Raw genomic sequence first — 19357 nt, forward strand, 5'->3', positions numbered from 1 at the left:
ATGCTCTTGAAAATAGGAGTGTAACTAGGATTTGGTGTTTGGAAAGGAGGGATCCGCGAAGTGTCTTATGTGTTCGCATATAAGTAATGTGATTTTTGCACGTAATTATATAAAAAATAATAATCATACGTCATGAAATTATATACAAAAAATAAATATATACTATCTTATAAGATGAATTTTCTTTTTAAATGCAAAAAAATTTATATTTCGCTAGAGACCTTTAAAAAAAAAAAAAAAACTTAAATATGAAATTGAGATTTCCCTTTCAAATTAAGCTCGACAACAATCTTTTATGAAATAAAACTCGTCAATTATCATTTTTGAAGTGAAATTCTTGACAATTTCTTTCTCAATATAAACTAGCAAATGATATGCAAAAAACTCAATCTTCCATTCGAGTATGCAATTTAGGTTTTATAAGTTTCATGACACAAACTTAGAATATTTGAACTTAAAATTATAATTGTACAATATATAATATTAATTGTTAAAATTTTGGGGTTGTAGCCCCCAATCTTTTACACAGTTATGCCCTGCCTGAGATTTTTGCTCCCATTAAATAATTTGTATCTATATGCATTAGGATCCTATTCATAGATCTCTTAGTTCGAGAAATAAGAATACGGGGATCAAACCATTTCTTGTGGCTATTTTTCACAGCATCTTTATTTATGCATTGCATAATTTATTTGCAATGCATAATTTCATCTTTATTTATGCATTGCATAATTTATTTTGCATTGCATAATTTATTTGCAATGCATAATTTCATCTTTATTTATGCATTGCATAATTTCTTTGTATTTCATTTGGAAAATGCTTTAACCACAAAGTGATAACATAAAAATAAATTTACAAATTGATATAGATTGATGTAGTATATCAAATTGTAAAATTACTTTTATTATAAAGTAGATATAGCAGATTTTATGAAATCACATCAGTTTATAAGTTTATTTTGCATAATCTCTTTATATCTGTAACAGTTATCATTTTATTTTTCTTTTTAAAAGATACGCTAATTTCAAAAACTAATTAAAAGCTTACTAATTTTAGAAAGAGAACTTATTGATTTGATTAAATATATTGTTTTCCATTTCACAAGTTTAGTTTTAAATAAAAAAATTAGTTATTTAATTAGAAATATTACTTTAAATAATATATGCAATTAAATAATATATACAATTAAAGTAATATATATTTTTGTCACCGTGAACGAAAAAAAAGAGCAAAACTAATTTAAAAATTTAAATTTACAAATAAATAAGATTAAAGGAGATCATGTTAATAGTTTTTCAGCTAGAGATTCTAAACATCATATTTCTATTACTCATAATTGGTATCTGAGGCATATCCCACAAGATATGCAATTTGAAGAGAGAGAACAAATAGTAAGATTTGATTTTGCACCATATGTATTATATGAATAGAATATAGATGGATTATTTGAGTATGAAATATTAAATCATTTCCAAGAAATGATTATGGTCGCTAACGTATATAAAAGTAATAGAAAAACTTATCACCAAGTAGCACATATTATTGACACAGGGTTTACTGGCCAATTAAAAGACTGATGGGATCACTATCTTTCATATGAACAAATGATGCAAATATTAACTGTATATAAATATGATGAAAACATGCAAGTAATTAAAACAGAAAACGATTTACCTTTAGAAGATGCCGTAAATACTTTAATATATGCATTAACTAAACATTTTGTTGGTGATCATGTTCAATTCAAGGAAAGAACTAGTGATTTGTTGATTAATTTAAAATGTCCTCAATTATCTAATTTCCGTTGGTATAAAGATGTATTTCTAACTAAAGTTATGATCAGAAATGACTGCCAACAGTCATACTGGAAGATAAAAGTTCATAACCGGACTTCCATATTACTTCACCCAAAAGGTACGAGAATCATTAGTAAAATCGGATGGTACTATTGACTTTCATAATCTCACATATGGTGATATAATAAGTAATATTAATAGAACTAATTTAACTATGAGTACATATTATTATATTTTATTATTTTGCTTTTATATTTCTATTTTTCTTTGCTGTTTAACTTTGAATTACATATTTTATGATAGATAATTATTATGCTTATAGTGGATACATTAATTATTATGCCCATATTAAAGAGTCTGTCTTGCTTAATACATTAATATGAGGTTGTTTTGAGGTAGATACAGTATTATTAATAGTTAATTTTTTTAATTTACTAGAGATTTGTTTCAATAAATCATTTTTTTTTTGAAAAAATAGTTTTTAAATGAGATGGAACTTCATGGAGAACAAATAAATGAGTTTCTTTTACTTTTTTAATAGTAGATTTTATAGGAAATATTTGGGTTTCAATTCTTTCTAATTGTTTACCCATGGTTTTTAGATATAAATTGATATAATTGTTTTGTTGGATTATATTATCAATATTTTTATCAGTGTTTGTATTATTATGTTTTTTTTATTGGTGAAGCCAAAATTTGAGTATTTTTCTGATTGAACTTGAAGACTTCAAAATGAGAGTATTCTTTATAAACAATTTGATTATTCTCTCATTTAATCCATTGGTTAGTAGTTTTGTTTATGGTAGATAATTGATTTGATTTATATATCTCAAACCATGTAAAGAAATGTATATTAATCTGTATTTTCTCTAAATACTATTAAAAGATTGTTCTGAAAAACTTGATTCTTTTAATTGATAAATTTCTTATTCTTCTGAAGAGCTATCTTCTTCTTTACTTGAATGTATTATAAAAATGTCTAATAATTTTTCTTTTAATACTTCAGATATATCTAGTTTATTAATCTGTTGTTTGACTTTACAATTTGATTTATAATGTCTAACTTTTTCACATTTATAACAAATAATTTATTTTTTTATTAGTCTTTTTAGGATTTTTAACTTTGAATTACATATTTTATGATGGATAATTATTATGCTCATAGTGAAAACCATTTCAGGAGTGTGTTGATTTCTTGTAATTTGTTAAAATGAAGGAAACACGAATGATGCAAATTTTTATTTTGTTTTAGGAATATTTTTGTTCATGCTTGTTGATAATCATAATAATCATAATAAGACGGATCATAAGAATGAGAAAACTTTCTTGTTAAATAGGAATTTTTTTTCTCATTGTTCCAAAGTAAGAACTTATTTAATGGTAACTTTATGAAAAGAAATAATTGGAGAAGAAGGTGGATAAGGTTAAGGTTAAAGAGAACAAGAAATTTCAGAAAGAATAATTGAGTCAGTGTCTAATAATATTTGCAATTAAACTATTGCATATAAATTTTTTATTGTAATAATTCAATAGTGTGCAATTAAATTTAAAAAAATCAATAATAATAACGATGTTGTTTTAATTTTTTCATCTAAAAATATTTTTATTGTAATATATTTGACTAATCACATCACCTTTTTTTATATTTATATTTATTTATTTATAATTATATAAGACAATGAAAACTTGGTAAATAGTTAGTGAGAAGCGGAATTAAATTTCCCTCCAAAATGAAAGATTTGTTAAACCGAAATATTCCCTCTCCTCTCCGTTCCTTCCATTTTCACTCTCCCTCTCCACAACCCTAACATATATAGCTCTCTTAATCCTTAAACCCTCTAATGTAATCCGTCTTCCTGATCACTTCCGAGATTTTCTAAACTCTTGTATACGTCCAAATGTAAATTCTGGCCGATTTCAATACCTTGATTTGCTTTCTATGGTGTCCAACAAAATGCAACCAAGGAAAAATTAGCACGATTCACAAGTTCCCAATGGCTGAACTCAGTGGCACTCACACTCAGATTCTTCACTCACTCTCAGTCTCAGTCTCAGTCCCCATCATCATCAGCATCTGGTAATCTACCCTTTTGTTCCTCTCATTTTCTTTATTTCTCTGCCCTTTTGATTTGATCAATTACTGGAGGAATTTCCTTTCTTTTATTTTCTTCAAGTTTTTCTTGTTAATTTGGTAATCTGATATACAGTAAGGCAAAAAATGGGTTTTAGATGATGATCGGGGATTCTTCCTTTAGGCTGGTGGTTTTCATATGGAAAGTGGTTTTCAATATTCATATGCAGTTGATTTGATTTCTGATTGGTATTTTATTTTTCCTTTCTGGTACAACATTAGGAAATGAAGATGGTGATGTTAAAGAACTAGTTGGCTACCGGCAATTCCAAGAAACCATGCCTTTGGAAGATACGGTTGTACTTGATACTCCCTTGGACGACACTCCATTGGGGAATCTGGGTTTTGACATAGAGCATGAAGGCGATGTGGATTGCGTTGTAGAGAACCCGAGTGCTGTTGCAGTAAGTGAGTATAGGGAAGAAGTGGTGCTTGACAGTGAGGATGAAGTAGTACTTGGAAGTAAAGTGGCTAATGGCGTAGTGGATGGTAAAGCTGGTAGAAGATTCACGGGGAATGTGCTGGACTTTGAGAAGGGGCACCTTGGTTCACCTCAGAAGCAAGTGGACGACGTGGTGGCAGATTCTGATGACTCTGCTTATGAAAAGAGTTAGCATTCGCTAAATTTATGATATAATATATATTTGATTTTCAATTCTGAATCTTTTTGCAAAATTCTCAGTATACTTGATAAGGGAATAAATATTTTACAAAATGCATGGATTATAGATTTGCTTTTCATTTTTGAATTTGGTTAAATCTCGGAGTCAAGTAGTATCCAGTGAGACAATTTAGAACTAGCAATTTCGTGCCATTCTGTGGATTCTTTCGCAGGGAATGAACTATTTACTGATTGCACTAAATAGAGATTTCATTGTCAGTTTTTAATTTTGTTCAATCTTGGTGTCATGTTCTGTAAGTGAGAAAAAATTTGAAAAGAGTAATTTTGTACTATTGCGTATATGTACTTGCAGGGAATGAAGTATCTTCTATCGATTTCAGGAGCAGTGGTAGGGTGGGAAGTCCATCGCATTCACCCGATTGTAATCAGAACTTTCCAAGGTTAAACTATGTTGGGTCTCAAGAACCTGGGGAGTCATCTCAAGCAAATGCGCTTGATGTTGTGGATCACTTTTTGTCAGTGAACAATGTTGACTCCTCTCCAGGAGTTAACCATCGAGCTGTTATTAGGGTAAAATCGCCTTCTGTCTCTAGTGCAAAGGGACGTCAAAGTTTGGCCAAGAGAATTCCACTTAAGACCCCAATTGTAAAAGCAGGAACGTTTGAATGGACTGACAGTGACCAGCATAATGGGAGTGAGTTTTTTAGAAATAGGATGGATTTGTGTTTTGATTTTGGTGGCTACAGGCATCAGGAGGATAGGAATCTTCACAGAGAGGGAGGTAGCAGCTTAGTTCATAAGCATGAAGAGAACAAAGAGGTTTCTGATCTGCATAAGGAAATGGTCTCAACTTGTAGCAATTCCAGATCTGCATTGTGTAGTTCAAGAGAGGTTAGCAGGGAAGTACAAGTGATTGGAAATATCACCGTTAAGGAAGTCGATGATCGGTTCGATCCAAGGTTGACAGGACAGCAATTGGAAGCTGGTGATGTAGGAGGAGATACATCCAACATGTTTGATATTGGTTTTAGCACTCAAGTGGCTGCTGAAGCTATGGAAGCTCTAGCATGTGGCCCCCCTGCTGGTTGCAGCTATGGTGATGCTTTTCAAGGTCCAGAAAACACCCTTGATCATTCTTCCAGGGGTTTAATTAGGAATGAAACCCATTTAGGATGTTCTTCCTTTCCACAGAGTGCTTGGTCTGATAGAGCAGACATAGGAAAACATTCAAAGCGAAGAAAGCGTTCTGCTAGAAGGCTTAACAGAGGAAGCTCTGATAAATTTCAGATTCAGTCTGAAAATAAGGAGTTAGATCTCGAGTTGGCAATAACAACAAAAGTGAAGTTAGGCAACTCCTCTGTTGAGAGACAGTTGAGTTGTGGAAATTCCACCGAGGCAAATGAGAGTTCAGGGAGAAGATCTGATCAGTCTAGTAAGCAAAGAAATGCAAAGAGATCTTCAGGTGCGACTAAACTTAGAGAGTTTAAGGTCGATAGGGGTACATCTTTATTGGGTGAACATATCTTATTTGGCAAAGGACAGCCTCAAGGGAAGTGCATGAAGTTATCTCATGTTGCTCACCGAACCAGGCAGCAGATGTCAGAGGATACGTTGGTAAGGGCCAAGGATCAATTAGATTATCCAGGAGAAACGATATATGATGGAAAAATAATTCAGTACAGAAGAAAGAGGAGCCGTTTAGCTGCTCATCCAGTTGAAGTTTTGAGGACCAAGGATGAATCAGATAATCCAGGAGAAAGTATAAAGGATGGCAGCATAATTCAATACAAAAGGAAGAGGAGATGTTTAGCTGCTGATCCAGTTGAGGCTTTGGGGACCAGGGATAAATCAGATAATCCAGGAGAAAGAAAAAATCATGGCAGTATAATTCAATACAGAAGAAAGAGGAGCCGTTTAGATGCTGATCCAGTTGAAGTGTTAAGGACCAAGGATCAATCAGATAATCCAGGAGAAAGGAGATATGATAGCAGTATAATTCAATATAGAATAAAGAGCCGTTTAGCCGCTGATCCAGTTGAGGTTTTGAGTGTCGGAGAAAAATGTTCCAAACTGGATTATAATTTATGTAGGGAAGCTGGACACTGCAAATTGAATCAACGGGTTCAATCTGTTCAAGAGGTCACTGGCATTGCCAGTTATTTAAGATCAAATCCGTGGAGACATCCTAGAGGTAAAAGGACAAGTCGTAATGTACGAAGCCATTCAAATCGACCAAATAGCATATATACCCCATCGTTAACAATTTATGGAAAAGAAAGCAATATTCATTCTTGCAAAAGTCAGAAAAGACTAGAAGACAACGACAAAGTGAAGGGGAAAGCAGGGTCATCAATATGTACTTGTCCACACTGGCGTTCTTCAGAAAATGATTCTGACAGAAGCTTGTCAGGGAAGAAATTTGATGAGCCAGGCTCAAGAGGTGCCATGTCTAACTGTGAATCAGCTGTAATCGATGCAACAATGTTTCCCACAGGTTTGTGTAGAGCCAGAACCTTGATGCAACCTGGAAATCTAAATGGAAAAGATTCTATATCATTTGCTGATGATGGAGAAAAGACCCATACATTGGAAGTATTGTCAAACAAGAGTATTGAAACATCTGGTTCTGGAAGTACTGTGACATTTAGCTCCATGAAGGGCACAAGTGTGGCTGCAGCAAATTGTTTGTTTTATGATTATCATAGAAAGCCATGCAACAAAAACCTACCAAAATCATCCTTGTTGAAAGAGATTATGATAATAGGCGTCCGTGAATCAAGACCCAACCTTACATGGAAAGACTTGAGAAAACGAAGAGATATGGCACATGTTCAAGTCTTGTTTAGCCAGCATTTGGACAACAATATCATCAAGCAGCAGAAAAAGGTAGATCTTGGAAGCTTTTCCATTAGCACCTTTTTTCCTATTCACTAGTACACCAAATGTGGTATGGTCAATTTGTTTCATGTTAAATACTTGCTGCTATTCATTCTCCCAACAGATTCTTGCACGACTGGGCATGTCAGTTGCATCATGTAGCAGGGATGCCACACATTTTATAGCAGACAAGTTTGCACGTACAAGGAATATGTTGGAAGCTATTGCTCTAGGAAAACCCGTGGTGACCCATTTATGGCTAGAGAATTGCGGACAAGCAAGCTGTCTCATTGATGAAAAAAATTTCATACTGAGAGATTACAAAAAGGAAAGGGAAATCGGCTTTAGCATGCCCGTTTCATTGGCTCGTGCAAGCCAACATCCACTTCTAAAGGTAGGCGTGAGTTAGTTTGGCTCTAACCAGATAGACCTTTGGCTTGCTTGTATATTTTTTAATTCTGTCCTGCCAATTGAGGTGTTTTTACGTGCTGGAGTCTGGTACCTTATCATTTCCTTACTTCTCCCAGCAGGGTCAAAGAGTCCTTATTACCCCCAGTATTAAACCTGATAGAGAAATGATTACTGGTTTGGTCAAGGCAGTTCATGGCCAGGTACCAATATCTGTCAATATATATAGACCCAAAGCTACCAGCTAGTAGTTTATTGCTGGTAGCAACGTAGCACCTGTACAAATATGGTTGAATTCACTTTGTAAAGTCTTTTTTCCACCCTTTTTCCCCCTGTATCTTGCAGAAACAATGCTTTTCTATGTTCCATTCACGTCCATAATGAATTACTGAATACTGAGTTTCTAATAATGCTCCTCAGCTAGTGGAGAGAAGTCAGATATCTGAGGGAAAGGGCGAAAGGTTTCTAGAGGACCTTTTGATTCTTGCTTGTGAAGAAGATCATGTTTTCTGTAGGCCCTTTCTTATGAGAGGTATGCATCCACCATCTGTCTTCTGTTTTCTATAAAACAAACATACGGGAATCTTTCTCAAAAAACATTTGTTGGACCACCTCTAATTTAGGTGCAGCCGTTTACTGTTCAGAGCTTCTACTGAACGGGATAGTCATTCAGAAGCTGGAATATGAAAGGTTAGTATTGTTATAACGTCCAAATAATCCAACATTTGACGGGTGATCGAAACCTGGTTGATAAATAACTAATTTTAAGGCAGTATCTACCCTTACAGCAATTTTCATGCTTTTGAGAATGTTCACTAAAAAATCTAGGTGATATGAATTTGGGGGGTGATATGAATTGGGGGTACAGCATGCATATGTTACTCTTTTTCTTGTTTTGAAGTGTATATACTCATCCGGGAAACTCGTTGCATCTTTTCACCTACTGCTTTTTCTAACACTCATTTCATTTTCTGAATGGTAGACACGAGCTCTTCACAAATCAAGTGAAGAGGAAACAATCTTCTACATGAAAAAAGAAGCTGCTTCCCTAATAACAGTATCTTTTGCATGATCAGTTATACTGTTAAGCTCTTCCTAAATCTAGCAAGGCGGAACCCATCTGGCACATGATCAAGGAAAGATAACCAAGCATTTCTCTTTATGTAAACAAAATGTATCTAGTTTTTTTTTCCCCCCTTCTCTTTTGGCGCTAGTGTTCCTTGCAACAAAATGGGTATTCTGATGGCAAGAGAGGGGTGGGATCTCATTTTTGTTGTGATCGTAGAATCTTAAAGCTTTTGCCTTTCGGTTTGATGTCAAAGCTCATGGAATTTCTGAGGGATGAGCACCAAATTATTCTGCCCCGTACTCCATGTAAGCATCTATAACAGGATTGGGCTTTGTGATCGCCTTTCAACAACACCCACTAAAATATATAAACTGAATATCAGACATAGGTTATCAATGACTCAAAAATGAAGAATTCATCATTTCAACATGGGAAATGCCTTCTGGAGCTTATGTGATGTTGTTGTTGAGCAACGGCAAAAACCATACAGGGGCTTTGCCGAGAGTATTAACTGTTTTCACCCAACAAATACTGTAAATCCCACGGCAAAACTATTCTCTCTTGTTTTCTGTAATCTCGAGACATTTTTTGTTGCTTTGGAGGCATATAGTAACTAGTTATATGATGCTATTTTTAGCTGATTGGAGACTGTTCCTTCAACTCAAATGAATTCGGTTTGTCCTAAAAGTTTTTTGTCATCTTCACCAGATTGGCCACCAGTATGAGCAGGAGTCGGTCATAGTAATCCTCGTTTCAATTCTTGAAATCTAGCACAAGTTTCCACAACAAAAAGGCTCGGATGTACTAATGTAAATTCACCGACTACTCAATTTTTTTTTAAAAAGAAATCTAATTTGGATAATAAAAATATTTCATCTCATCTCATTATTATAATTTTTTAAAATTTTTATATAAAATATAATAAACAATTTAATTTTTTTAAATTTCAAAACAATAATAATATTAAGAAATAATATTCTAACAATATTTTATTCAATTTTCAACTAAAACTATATCATCTCATCTCACTATCCAAACCGCACTCTACTCGTGTTAATTCACCAATACATGCAACTTCACATAATCAGTTCGGATTTGCTATCATTAAGATCAGAACAAACCGTCCAACTGACCAAGCATTATTCAGACGCACCAAAACCCCGTTAGGGTTCTTTTTATTTTTTAAAAAATGCAGTCCAAAATAAATATATAAAGGTTCACAGAGTTAAACACGCCCACCTTGCTTCTATCCCATAAAGAATATCACTGTTCTTCCAATCTATTACAGATCTTTAAATATCAAAGCCATAGAGCATGAGCAAGGATCTTGCTGGAGCCTATTTATCTTCAAGCCCTAGTGTCCATTCCAAGGAAGTGGTCCTGCAAAATTTATTTTAACTTACCGGGACGAGGGTAGAAAAGGAAGCTACACAAACCAAACCCAAACATAACTACAATATGTGTTGGCCAGAAAATATATCCCATCCTTCATCTAATACTTGCTCGTACATTTGTTTCCAAATTCATATTTCAAGCAAAAAATCTCTGCCACGGAATAAGAACAAGTCAAATGAGATTATAATTCCAGGCAAACGCAACTTTCACAGTGGCAAACACAAGATTTGTATCCATATCCACAGCATATAATGTACACAAAAATTAGACCGCATCCATTCTCTACATCCAGCATCAAGTGACGAGCTCTTAATGGACACTAAAAAGGTGGAATCATGAGACCAAGTGACTTTTAAATCCCAAATACAGGTGTCGCACCAGAAGAATTTCCTGGCTTGCTTTGTTTGCCTGCAAGAGCATTATCACTGATGTCACAATAACATATATAGGATATAATACTTGAGGCACCAAACGGAAATAAAAAGCAAAAATCGAAAGTAAAATACCAAACAAAATGGAGAACAAAAGTTGCATTAAAAACATGGAGCACTAATGCAATCTTTTTTCAGATCTATTTAACTTATAGAAAGAAATTACACACGGATGGAAAAATTGCGTGAGCATTTGATGAAGTAACTAGATGGAGGAAGTTGGAAAAGCAGCTTAAGGAAAATAACAACGCAGGGAATTTCACTTGATACTTCCTTAGAGTCCCTCCTGCCTTCTTTCTCTTCATCTCTCTTCAGCCACATTTTCTTTTTCTTTTTCTTCTTTCTTCCTTTGCTTTTTGTTTTTGTTTTTTTTTGTTTTTTTTTAAATTGCCTCCAATCTTCCTCACTCACCTTTATCCAATCACTTCTGTTACATGAATAAATTTCATTCTTAGTGTAGATGGACTACAACCAAAGTGATGTACAAATCTGTCTCTCCATTTCATTGTCAAGGGTCCTAAAAGAAGTATTCAACACCTCCCACCCTCTTCCTCTCCCTCCTGTACCCAAGGAGCTAAAGAACTTCTGCAACAACAAAGATTTTGTCTATAGTAGTGCTAGTTACATGCCCAAGGGGCAGATCGTCAACAGCTAAACATAGAATAGAAATTATGAACAAATAATTCCAACTCTTGAATGATTTGTTCACAAATTCGTTAGCTGTACAGTCTAAAATTTCCAAATTGGCACAATTTTGTTAATTTTCTCAAATAGACTACTTTTGGGTGAGGCCATCACATGCTTGTTGCAGCTTCAGCTTCTATCTAAGGTTTTTTCCCACTGAATTAGCACTTGACAAGGTAAATCTGAGTTACATGATACTGAAGCGGAATAGAAACAAAAATCATTTATTAGTATCAAATAAATTCTCAAAATATTTCATGGCCATAGATTCCATTGTAAGTTAGTATCACGTTTAACCATTTTATTTAAATATTCGGTATGGTAAAACCAACCAGTTCGTGAAGGCTAATGGTTAGCCTCAGGAGCTTGGGCATTGGAATTGAGACTATCATAGCCTCCACTTGTTGAAACCACTGGATTGGCCTGATAAAATGGCAGTGTTGCCATAGGCGGGGCACCATTGGAAGCGGTTGCTGCTGTGCTGCCAGGTACTGTTGTTGCACTCACAGGAGGCCTAGGAATAGCATTCAACTGACCAGGTAAGGAAGGAGCACCAGGTGGAGCCATCATAGGCCCCATTGCAGGAGAAGATGCATACCCTGCCAACCCAAGAGAAATATTGAATATATGACATCCTTAAGGACCAAGGAAAGAGTTCATATCTTCCAAATGGATCAAACATGGTTGCATGAAGATACAAATATTAACCACAAATATGGAAGGGACTAGTATCAAAATTCTGTTGCATGTGATTTTTTAGAAAATATACGGACACGTAACTATATGCAGAACAATTGTGCCACCAGTATCAAATAAATGAAAACTGTTTGACCTATATGAAGGATAGCAGGCACATATGAAGCCAAAATGGTGCAAAGTATAAGAGTCTACAAGCAAAGGCGCATATCAATGCATACCAATGGATCAATGAACGGAAATACATGAAGTGCCAATTAAAAAATATTGATGTTCCCACTTACCTGGAGCTCCAGGAACTGGTCTGGGCAAAACAGGAGGCCTAATCCCTGGGAGTAGCGGTGAACTTCCAGGTAATTGTGGCATCATGGGAGTAGGTAGAACAGGAAGTCGGGGCCTCTGACCCATTAGATGCTGATTAAAAGCAGCACCAACCTGCTGAAATGCTGCAGCTTGCCCAAGATGTTCTTTAATCCTCTGGTCGATCAAGCTTTGTGTCTGTTGTTCCTCAAATTGCTGATAGTATGTCCGAACATTTGCCTAGATTTATTTAACTAGTCAGCATGATAGTATCATGGAGAGAGGGGCAGAGAGAGAGAGAGAGAGAGAGAGAGGTTAAACAAAACATACCTTATGCTTGTAACCTGCATTGTGCTGCTTTCTTACAGATGGCTGAAATTTGAGAACGACGCTGTCAGAAATATATATATATATATATATAATAAAAATTCAACACCACACTTTCAAGGAGCTGCAAGTATGACAAACATAAGACTGCAAATAGAACGTTTCAAGCTTTACGACATAGATTCTGGTATATCATCCAGATTTTCAGACAGGCCAATGTTCTTGCATTCCTAGTCTTTTGAAAAGAAAGGGTTCAGCTGCATAACAAATAGTTACTCCCTTAAACTAACCATCCATTTGCAGTACTTATATTCAAATCCTTAAAAAAAATTCGAAATAATAGTTTCTTTCAGGAGAGAATTAGAACAGACTGACATAAAATAAAGTGGACCAATTGAATTTGAATATCAAGAACAGAGACTCCAAATATTCAAAAAGAAAAGCATCATTCATGTGGACGAGAAGGACTTACAGAGTCGTGGGTCAAGTAGGTGTCACAGTAATCACAGTAATACCTGCAAGATCGAACCCAGACACGAGAAACCCGTAAAAAACGAGATTAGAAAACAAGAAGCAGAGATAAAAATAAAAATTAAGGTCGTACCGAGGCATGGTTGGGTGTAGCTCGAATCGTAACCTTTTCGCAGAGCAGCGTTTCCCACTTACTTACAGCAAGGGAGAGCAAAAACCCTAAGAGAGAGAGAGAGAGAGAGAGAGCAGATGAAAGAAGAAACTTCGTTGTCTATACGAGCATTGATTAGTGGACGTCCAGATAGATAGAGGTCCCCACCGGTCATTTGATCTAACGGCTGTAGTCCCTCTACGGGTTGATCATGGATTTTTATCTTTTTTTTTCATTTTTGTTCTAACCTAAAAAAGAAAATGATGAAAAAAGTTTCTTACCATGTTTATATGGGTTTGGATTTTCTTGAATACCTTCAAAGCGTGGGGTTAACGTCGTATTTTGTATATTTTTGAGTAAGATTCTAGCAATTCAAGTCTTTAAAATTGGGCTTGTGAAAACGAAAAAGAAAAAAATAGGAGAGAGCGGCCCTTGCACTGTGAGTTTCCGATGTCAAATTTAGTAGAATATTTTAGAAGTTTGTAAATAATGATAGAATCTAGAGACCAGAACTTTTTTGTACCTGAAAATTGTTATTTATATCGAGAGTCTAGGGGGACATGTCATACCTATCCCTAAAAATTGATATTCATATGACAGTTAATATGAAATGCATCTTATAAATGCAACTAACAAAATACAATATTCACAGTAGATTAAGTGTGAAAATATAACTTATGATAAAATAACTAAAAATATCCCAAATATATTGATGACCATCATATGTTCAAAACCACATAGTAGCATAAGCTAAACATAAAAGTCTCCAAAATTAAATCAAACACTTCATTTGTTCTAGAACATAAATGACTAAGGCTATAAATATAAGGATCAAATCCAATTTCTCATCCAGGTCTGTCTCCTCTTCTATCTGTTGGATCTAGTGCTCCATCTATGCCGTCCTCTTTAGTCTTAACACAACTTTTATATTTTTTAGTGGAATGATATTGGGTCTACAAGGGGTGAGATTTACTTGAAATTTCAGTAAGTTAAATAACCAGCTGACATAAAGATAAACTATGCATGAAGAATGATAAATATGAAATGTAGAAACATGTGCATGTCTCCCATCTAGATTTCTTAACATTTTTAGAAATATCGAGACATGTATTTTTCGTTTAACCGACAAAAACTTAATTTCACCATAACATTTCATCATTATTAGCAATTTATATTTATTTGTAACATCATATAACATGCGGTATCGTCATAGTTCTACATATACACTATGAGTACTTGCTGGTGACTGTAGTATAACTCATATTGAAACTTCATTGTCTGCAGACTCGTTCTCAATGCATTGGTAAATATAATATAACATCATAATGTATACACCATCAGCTTTAGGTGTCATAATATTTGACTTCGCTCCGGCCTTCTTTAAAAAGAACCCATTCAAAGTCCGTTGACTATTTTTTGTTAATACATGGGTTACCACTCCATTCTTAAACACTCCAAAGTGGACATAGGAGTCTACTAGGATAATTTCTCATCCTAGCCTTTGGGGTCGTGACAAAAATTATTTTCATGTAATGCTTGAATAAAATGAGTTTCATGACATGTGCTTGTGTAGTAAGTTTTATGAAAAATGACATTTATATGCAATATGCTAAAAATGATAAAAATTTCATATGTCATGTAAGTATGCACTCAATATACCATATAACATGATATTTTATACTCAAAATAATATTTGAAACATGAATATGACATTTATCAATAAATCATAAATAACTTATCAATGTGTAAGTTAAAGGCCAACTTACAAACTTCCTGAGTTTCAAAAAGGTCATAGTGGCTAAAATCAAATTTGTACTAAGTTAGGATTAATACTACTAAGAATGAGGTTCATAAACAAAGGCTTCAAAAATAGATATTTACAAAAATACCCCTAAACTCAGCAAAATTGTCATTAAAGCCCTAAATTTTCACTATTTGCAAACAAACCTCAAATTTAACCAAATTTCATGGACCTCATATTTTTGATATTCTAAAACCATCAATACACTTAGAATTGTAAAATTCAAATTGAAACTAGCTCAAACATACCCAAACTCGTGGCATGCACTTTAATTGATGTCTAAGTGTGATTTCAACTATTAATCCCTATGAAGGCATGCTTAATTAGCAACTTTATTTAATAAAAAAAAAAATCACTATAGTCCTTAATGATATGATAAAGGCTAATTATTGGATAAGCAAGTTCATCCCAACACTTAATCATGGCTAAGAACCTTAATCTTCCTTAATCCTCTATTAATCAAGTTTGATGTTCTTAGTGCAAATCATCAAGGTATGCTTTCAAAACTTATTCAAAATATACAAATTCCATTCTTATCCCAATCAGAAGGTCTCTATACGCTTAATCATCAAGCCTAGATGGAACAAATCAAGCTTCAAGCCTTAATCACAACTTACTTAAAATCCAAGCGCGTTTTGATGATCAAAACAAGATATAATTAAAACTTATCATGGCATGATTCTAATAAAAAATAAGCCTTTCATGATTATTATAAAATATTAATAAATCATATCAAAGCATACTTAAGACAAGCCATAACTAAATTGCCACTTAAAAATAATGTAAACACTTAACACATTCTTAATGAACCCAGTTTTGAATCAAGCATGGTAACTTTTTCTGAATTCATACAAAAATCACTCAAATACTTAAAATCACAACTTTACATGTAAAATAAGATCTAGAGCAAGAATACTTACATATTTTGTAACTCATTCAAGCTCCTAGCACAAGAACTCATAAGAACTTCTAAGAACACTCAAACTCACTCACCTTTCAGTTTCTCTCAAAACTAAGGGGAAAGATGACTTTCAATGCTCAAGGAGAAGTTGGAGATGAGGTGTGGATGACATGAGGGGGTGAAGGGGCCTTTTATTGGTGGCCAAGAGGGTGGAGGCGTTGGCCTTGGTTCATGGGGATTGGTTGAGGTGGGCGGTGGTGTAAGGGCTGATTTTTCAGATTGTAATCCATCATTTTGTGTCACTTGGGCATAAAAGAAATAGTACCCTAAACCACCATGATTTTATCACTACAGGTGCTACATTGCTCCTATGGGTGCTGGTCAAATTGTGGCGTGGAGGAAAAAGGAGAAAAATCATCAAAACCATCCAAGGGGGTTGACGGATCCAAGTGGTTTCTTTGGATAGATTTGATCATCACTTTGACTCATCTTCTTGGCTCTTCTTCAGGGTTGAATTGTGCAGATGTAAGGTCATTTCTTGAAGGCTTTTTCAGGTGGTAGAAGGTGGAGGGTTGGCTGCCATGTGATCATGGAGGTGCAGCTCAAAGAAGGTGATGCAAGGGAGGTAGTTGCCGAGTGAAGTGGTCTTGGGTGCCTACAGTTTTAGTGCCTTCTTTAGGTGGGAAAACTAGGTCAAATGCTCATGATGACCATGAGGACCTCTTGGGGATTGGGTGGTGCTGGAGGTGGCATGGGGTGGTGGCTTAACCATGGCAGATGGGTGGTTGAAACTCAACCAATTCGGTTTCTATCCAACTAGCTTCCTAGGTGCAATCGGTTTTGGCTATTTGGTTTGGTTTTTGAAACCAAATTCATCCAAGGCTTGGTCTGGGTTAAAAGGGATCATATGAGGTGTTAAAAGACCATAGTGCCCTTCAAAAAAAGACACAAAAGATTGGGTTTAAGGGCAAAATAGTTCATGCACACAAAGGGCATACATGTGTGCCAATTGGTCTAGTTTGTGATTTGATATGTCATTTCTTCTAATGACATGTGTGGAGGTTTATCTAGGGTCTTAATATGATCTAAGGGTGATGTATTTGAGTAATAAAATAAGAAAATTTCAGATCAAAAGGTTAAAAAAATTAAGAAAGACAATTAAGCTTTAAAACACAGTTTAAAAATCACTAATCTTGGGTAAGTTGATTAATGGTCTTAACCAATTTCAAAACTTAAATTTGGGTATTTAGGGTATGATATGGGCTCGTGGAAACTTATGGTATGGTGTATTGAGCTTTCAAATTGAAGAGTGAAATAAAACAAAACAAGGCTTTGGGCCTTGTGGGTTTAAAAGGGCCACGAGTGTGGGTTAATGCTCCAATGACTTTTAGGTTTAAGTAAATGGGGGCCTTGTTTCCAGATTTTGAGGGACTAAAAGAGGCCTCAAAATCTACAAAGATGGGGCTTGAAAGACTTACTTTGACATAATTGGGCCATGGGTCAAATCTATACCAAATTTGGCCCAAAGGCCTTATGCCTTTCTCAAACTTGGGCCAAGGCTATCCTACCAAGTCTTGCACTCCTATGAGGCTTGGAGGTGGGCTTGGTTGTGGGTTATTGAATGGACCTTCTGTTCAAATTTGAGGGCTCATATAAGGTCTCAAAGGCTTATCAAGTTTGGGTCCAAAATACAAGTCTTTCTAAGGTTGGGCCGCCTTCACTCTCACCAAGTTAGGCCCAAAGGCTTCAAGCCTTCTATACATTGGGCTTAACTTCCAAGGTTCTACTAGAAAGGCCTATATTCTTATGTCTTCCAATTTGGGCCTAAAGTTTTTTAACATCACAACCTTAGCCCATCACATCCTTAGTACATTAGGGCCCTAAAATCTTATTGCGTCTCCTAAGCCTTTATACCCAAAAAGCTTGGGTCGTTTATAAACCACTCTTTGGGTCTTCTCTAATTTCATCAAATATTTAACCCAAATTTCTTAGCCATTAATGTGACAACCATCCAATATGTCATGTGTCATTCCTTTATGGGCATCTTGGCTTCTTATCCTCAAAATTAATAAAATACTAAAAATTCTCCAAAATAATATTACTAACCAATCAAGCTCCAAAAATGTCATTTTTCATCAAAAATCAATATTACACTGGAATCTTCTACTAATTCTACTAAACCCAAAGTATATAGTTTTTTGCCAACTCAAGTATCCAAATTTTTTTTTATTCTAAAGTAGTTCAACTTCTAATTAACTAAGATTAAGGCTACTAAGGTAAAAGCCTAAGGAGCTTTTTAGGTGGGGTGTTACATCCTTTCCCCTTAAAAGAAGATTTCGTCCTTGAAATCGGGGTATGGATGTGGATGAATTAAGGATGCAACACACATATACTATATATACATACCTACCAGAGATGCTATGATCCAGAATTGGATGAGGAATTCTTGGCGACATCCTCATCGTCTAATATCTCCTCTTAAGTGTGGTCGAAGGATCTATCTTCCTCCGAGTCATAGTATGCATTAACTTGTTCTTCCATTTCCCTCCATTGTTTAATTGATGCGTCTTCGATCTATGGAAATCCCTCTTCATGGTATCGTATGCGACGAAAAGAGGGGTTAGTGATTCTGTGGTATCCGTGGAAGAGATAACTGGATACAACAGTTCTTGGTTTTTGTTTCATACTCTTTCTCCATGTGGCTTCTTCAACGTTGTGATTTTGCCAAAGAACCTTCACCAAAGGAATTTTTCTATTCCCAAGTTCCTTTACATTCCAATCCATAATCTGAATAGAAACTTCCTCGTTTATCAAATTGAGTTGTAACGAAATATACTCCAGATCTTCAGGGCAAAGATTACGGCGGCTAGCTCTAAGTCATGGGTGGGGTAATTCTGCTTGTGGCTCCTAAGTTGTCGAGAAGCGTAAGTGACAACACGTTCAGCACGCATCCAAGTCTTGATAATTTAGAGAAACCTTCTACAAACCTTCTGTAATAACTGGCTAATCCTTAAAAACTTCAGACCTCGCGTATGTTGGTAGGACGCTACAGATTCTCTACTGCTTCGATTTTATTGGGATCAACTGTTACTTATTTACTCGAAAACAAATGCCCTAAAAACTTCACTTCCAAACTTCACACTTGTTGAACTTGGAATACAACTTATATTCCTTTAATCTTTCTAGCACTAGGTTGAGATGTTGCCTATGTCCCTCTATCTGAACCTTCAACTCCTTTAATTCTAACGGGGCCATATGGTATGGTGTTCTATTTGTGGTAGGTTCTAGATCTAT

The 19357-nt window shown here is 35.0% G+C and overlaps 2 protein-coding genes across 5 annotated transcripts; one reads left to right on the forward strand and one right to left on the reverse strand.

Moving 5' to 3' along the window:
* Nucleotides 1-3525: 3525 nt before the first annotated feature.
* Nucleotides 3526-9110, forward strand: LOC121263626. Of its 4 annotated transcripts, none has more exons than XM_041166630.1 (8): nt 3526-3876; nt 4153-4539; nt 4905-7438; nt 7554-7823; nt 7960-8040; nt 8258-8369; nt 8461-8527; nt 8820-9110. In XM_041166630.1, the coding sequence occupies exons 2-8, from the start codon at nt 4209-4211 to the stop codon at nt 8866-8868; spliced, it is 3444 nt and encodes a 1147-aa protein (XP_041022564.1). In that variant the 5' UTR covers nt 3526-3876; nt 4153-4208; the 3' UTR covers nt 8869-9110. The 4 variants fall into 4 exon arrangements, with proteins under 4 accessions (XP_041022564.1, XP_041022565.1, XP_041022566.1 ...); XM_041166631.1 differs by having other exon boundaries at nt 8467-8527; XM_041166632.1 differs by lacking the exon at nt 7960-8040.
* A 1259-nt stretch (nt 9111-10369) lies between these two features.
* On the reverse strand, nt 10370-13533 carry LOC121263627 (U1 small nuclear ribonucleoprotein C-like). The gene is made up of 6 exons (XM_041166635.1): nt 13344-13533; nt 13212-13254; nt 12743-12784; nt 12397-12652; nt 11749-12015; nt 10370-10709 (listed from the first exon to the last, which is right to left on the reverse strand). Exons 1-5 carry the CDS (start codon nt 13349-13351, stop codon nt 11762-11764), a joined length of 603 nt encoding a protein of 200 aa, XP_041022569.1. The 5' UTR covers nt 13352-13533; the 3' UTR covers nt 10370-10709; nt 11749-11761.
* Nucleotides 13534-19357: the final 5824 nt, after the last annotated feature.

Source organism: Juglans microcarpa x Juglans regia, chromosome 4S (genome assembly GCF_004785595.1).
Source record: "Juglans microcarpa x Juglans regia isolate MS1-56 chromosome 4S, Jm3101_v1.0, whole genome shotgun sequence".
In the NCBI taxonomy this organism is placed as follows: Eukaryota; Viridiplantae; Streptophyta; class Magnoliopsida; order Fagales; family Juglandaceae; genus Juglans; species Juglans microcarpa x Juglans regia.